At 37.8% G+C, this 3,557-nt stretch overlaps 1 protein-coding gene across 1 annotated transcript; it reads left to right on the top strand.

Annotated features, from left to right (window-relative positions):
* Positions 1–2,343: 2,343 nt before the first annotated feature.
* LOC127541965 (olfactory receptor 10Q1-like) lies at positions 2,344–3,306 on the top strand. Its single transcript, XM_051967353.1, has one exon. It carries the CDS (start codon positions 2,344–2,346, stop codon positions 3,304–3,306), a length of 963 nt encoding a protein of 320 aa, XP_051823313.1.
* The last annotated feature ends 251 nt before the right edge of the window (positions 3,307–3,557 follow it).

Here is a 3,557-nt window from a genome sequence, read left to right as displayed (position 1 = left end):
AAAAGCTTATTTCCTCTTTCTTTTTTGCCCCCTCACCCAACAAATTGTATAAATGAGGTCTCATTGAAAAGAATCTATAACATTTCCAGTTAGGACAATGATCATGCTATATAGATTAGCACACAATAAGGGCTTAATAAAGTTTTCTTAACTGATTGATTCATAGTGAGGAGTGGATTTATCTTGAGATTTGGAGCTAAAATTAGAGCTATATTGTCAAACATCAACTAATCCAATATACATTATGATTTTTTTTATTTTTTAGCTTTTTTATTTTCAAATGCAAAGACCTTTATAAATTTCAAAGAGCATTACAAATATGATTCCATTTTCTCCTCACAACAATCCTTGACATAATGATTAGTGCTATTATATTCCCATTTTAGAGATGTGGGATTTGAAGCAAATGGGTTAAGTTAGTTGTCCAGGATCACATAGCTAATAAGTATCTGAGGGGGAGTTTTGAATGCAAGTCTTCCTGACTCTAAGTCTAGCCACAGCAGGTAGGTGGATACAATATTGATAACTTGAGTTCAAAGCCAAGCTCAGGCACTTACTAGATGTATGGTGCTGGACAAATAATTTAACTTTAATTTACCTCAGGTTCCTCATTGGAAAATGGGAATAAAAATAACACCTACTTCCCAGAGCCATTGTAAGGATCAAATGAATTAATATTTCTAAAATCTAAAGTACCATACAAAGGTCAGCTATTATTAACACACATTATATGTGTGCATTTGTAGCACACACATTATAAGTGTGTGTACTACAGATAATCTCTATGCATTGACCAGTATAACCTAGGCTTCTTATTAGTACACACATCATTTTCAAAGTCTTGAACATCTGAAATTACAGAAATATAAATTGATATAGAGTGCTACATTTATGACTTGCTCATTTTTGCTTATTCAGTGTTAAAAAAAAATTGTTACACTGAAAAATGGTCAAAGAGGATGCCTACACTCTATTTCCACTTCATCACAGTCCCTCCCAAATAGCAGAGAATCATATTGGTCATTAATGGCAAAGCTGGGACTCAAGACCAGGTTTCCTCATTCACGGTCCAGGAATCTGTACAGAACTTTCATGAATTTGGAATTATTTTCAACTCATTTTTACCATTTTCCACTGCTAAGATTTACTGGTATATGACCTAAGTCCCTGATCAAGGGAGAACAAGAGAGTTCTATTTTTTCTTACTGGTCCCCAGGCACCAGCCCTGATCTCTACTTATCAAACCCCAGATTAACCTTTCCTTTGTCACCCTTGACTTAGCCAGATCCAGTTAGAGAGCTACTAGAAAATCCCCATGCTCCAGAGATCCATCCCACTGAGAGAGAGACCCCAGAAAGGACAGTAATAATCTGGCTGAAACAAGAATGACTATAAATTAGTAGAGATAAGGAATTTCTTTGCTCAGTCTATGAAGAGGGAGAGACATCAGGCTCTCAAATCTAGAAAGCTCCTTGGGTACTTTTAACTAAATTCCAAAGCTGCTTCTCTCAAAAAAAGAAAAAGGGATCATAAGCTATCCCCTTCTTAAATTGTATAAGGTCAGCTGTCAAAATGATCTTTCTAAAATTCATGACTGACTCTAACATTTCTATCCCAATTCAATTTATTCCTTATTAAACACCTTATTAAACTCAAGATGAAATATAAAATCCTCTGTTGGAATTTTAAAATCCTTTATAGCCTATTTTTTTCTTAGCTTTCCTATCTTAAATTTCACTGGTATTTTCAGTGGCTACATTAAATGCCTGGTATTTCCTCCTTCCTCCCTTCTGTCTCTGGCTTCCGTGGCTTTTTTCAAACCTCAACTACAGCCCAACCGTCTACATGAACACTTTTCTAATCCTCCTTAATTTTGTTTTCCTTCAGAACCTAACACCAATTTATCCTGCACATATCTTGTTTATATATAGTTGCTTCCTCATTAGGACTGTGAGTTCATTGAAAAGAGAACTCAATTTTTGCTTTTCTCTATATTCCCAGCATTTAGCACAAGACTTGGTATATAATAAGTTCAAAAGAAACCCCAGGGAACTGACTTTAGGAAAAAAAATATGTAGAATATTATTACTAGAAAAGAAACTAGAATATGGAATACAGAATGTACATCCTAGAGGAGATCTTAGACATTAAAAGATTCAATCCCAATGTTATGAAGATAAGAATACTAAAAGATGAATAGATTTGCCAAAAGTCATCTTTTAAAGGTCCTCAAATCTCCATATTTCTATGATTCTACCATTCTAAAAATAAAATTGTTTCTTATTTTATCTAAACAGTTACTGGTAATTCAGTTTAATTTTGTACTTCTCTTTGGCAGATGAAATGTCTTCTTCCAGTACTTTCCATCTTAACCAGTCTGGCACTACTGAGTTTGTGTTCCGAGTGTTCACCACCTCCCCCAAGATCCAAGCCCTCCTTTTCTCCTTCTTTTTCCTTCTTTATATAATGACCCTCTGTGGTAACACTGCTATAATCTGGGCCGTGTACACCCACACATCCCTCCATACCCCCATGTACTTTTTCGTGTCCAATCTGTCTCTCGTAGAGATCTGTTACACCACTACTGTGGTACCACTAATGCTTTCAAACATTTTTGGGGCTCAAAGGCCCATCCCATTAGTTGGCTGTGCAGCTCAGATGCTCCTGTTTTACACCATTGCAGGTGCTGAATGTTTCTTATTGGCCATCATGGCATATGACCGCTACGTGGCCATCTGCCATCCCCTGCACTACACCCTCATCATGACCCAGAAGCGATGTATCCAGCTCATGGTTGCTTCCCTGGGCTTGCCTTTTTACCTTGAACTGCATCTCACAATATTGTTATTCACTCTCCCCTTCTGTGGTCACCCCTTGGAGATCAACCACTTCTTCTGTGATGCCCCACCTATCTTGCATCTGGCCTGTGGGGACACTCGAGTGCAACAAGCTGTTATATTAGTTATAGGCTTCTTTATTCTGACTGTGCCCTTTGTGCTCATCTCCATTTCCTATATCTTTATTGCCAATACCATTTTACGAATTCGCTCTACAGAGGGGCGCCAGAGGGCATTTTCCACCTGTTCTTCCCATCTCTCTGTGGTCCTACTGCAGTATGGCTGTGGCATCCTGGCCTATATGTGTCCTAAGTCCAGCACCTCAGAGGACGAGGACTGGCAGCTTGCCTTGGTCTATACCTTTGCCATACCTTTGCTCAACCCCCTCATTTATACCCTACGGAATAAGGATGTCAAAGATGCACTGAAAAAATCCATGAGCTGCACAGCACCCTCTGAACCTCCATGAAGATTTGGAATAGAGAGTTGTTGAGACAGCAAAAGTAACTAATTCAAACATGCACCTTCCCACACATTACAGTTTTCTACAATTGCTCTTTCTATTCTGAAATGCAACATGTCTGACTCTATCATTTACTACAATGAACATAAAGGGAGATCAAATGATCACTTGTTAGAGGTCTTGTAAATGGAAAATCTGCTCAGGTATGGACTGCTATTAAATATTCCTTGAGTTTTTTTCCAACTTCTGAGAGTCTA

This window comes from Antechinus flavipes, chromosome 6, assembly GCF_016432865.1.
Source record: "Antechinus flavipes isolate AdamAnt ecotype Samford, QLD, Australia chromosome 6, AdamAnt_v2, whole genome shotgun sequence".
Taxonomy (NCBI): domain Eukaryota; kingdom Metazoa; phylum Chordata; class Mammalia; order Dasyuromorphia; family Dasyuridae; genus Antechinus; species Antechinus flavipes.
This window is presented reverse-complemented; position numbering and strand designations above follow the sequence as displayed.

What these genes read in the sequence shown, in the direction of transcription:
- LOC127541965 (XM_051967353.1), top strand. Translation starts at nt 2,344, where the DNA reads ATGTCTTCTTCCAGTACTTTCCATCTTAACCAGTCTGGCACTACTGAG.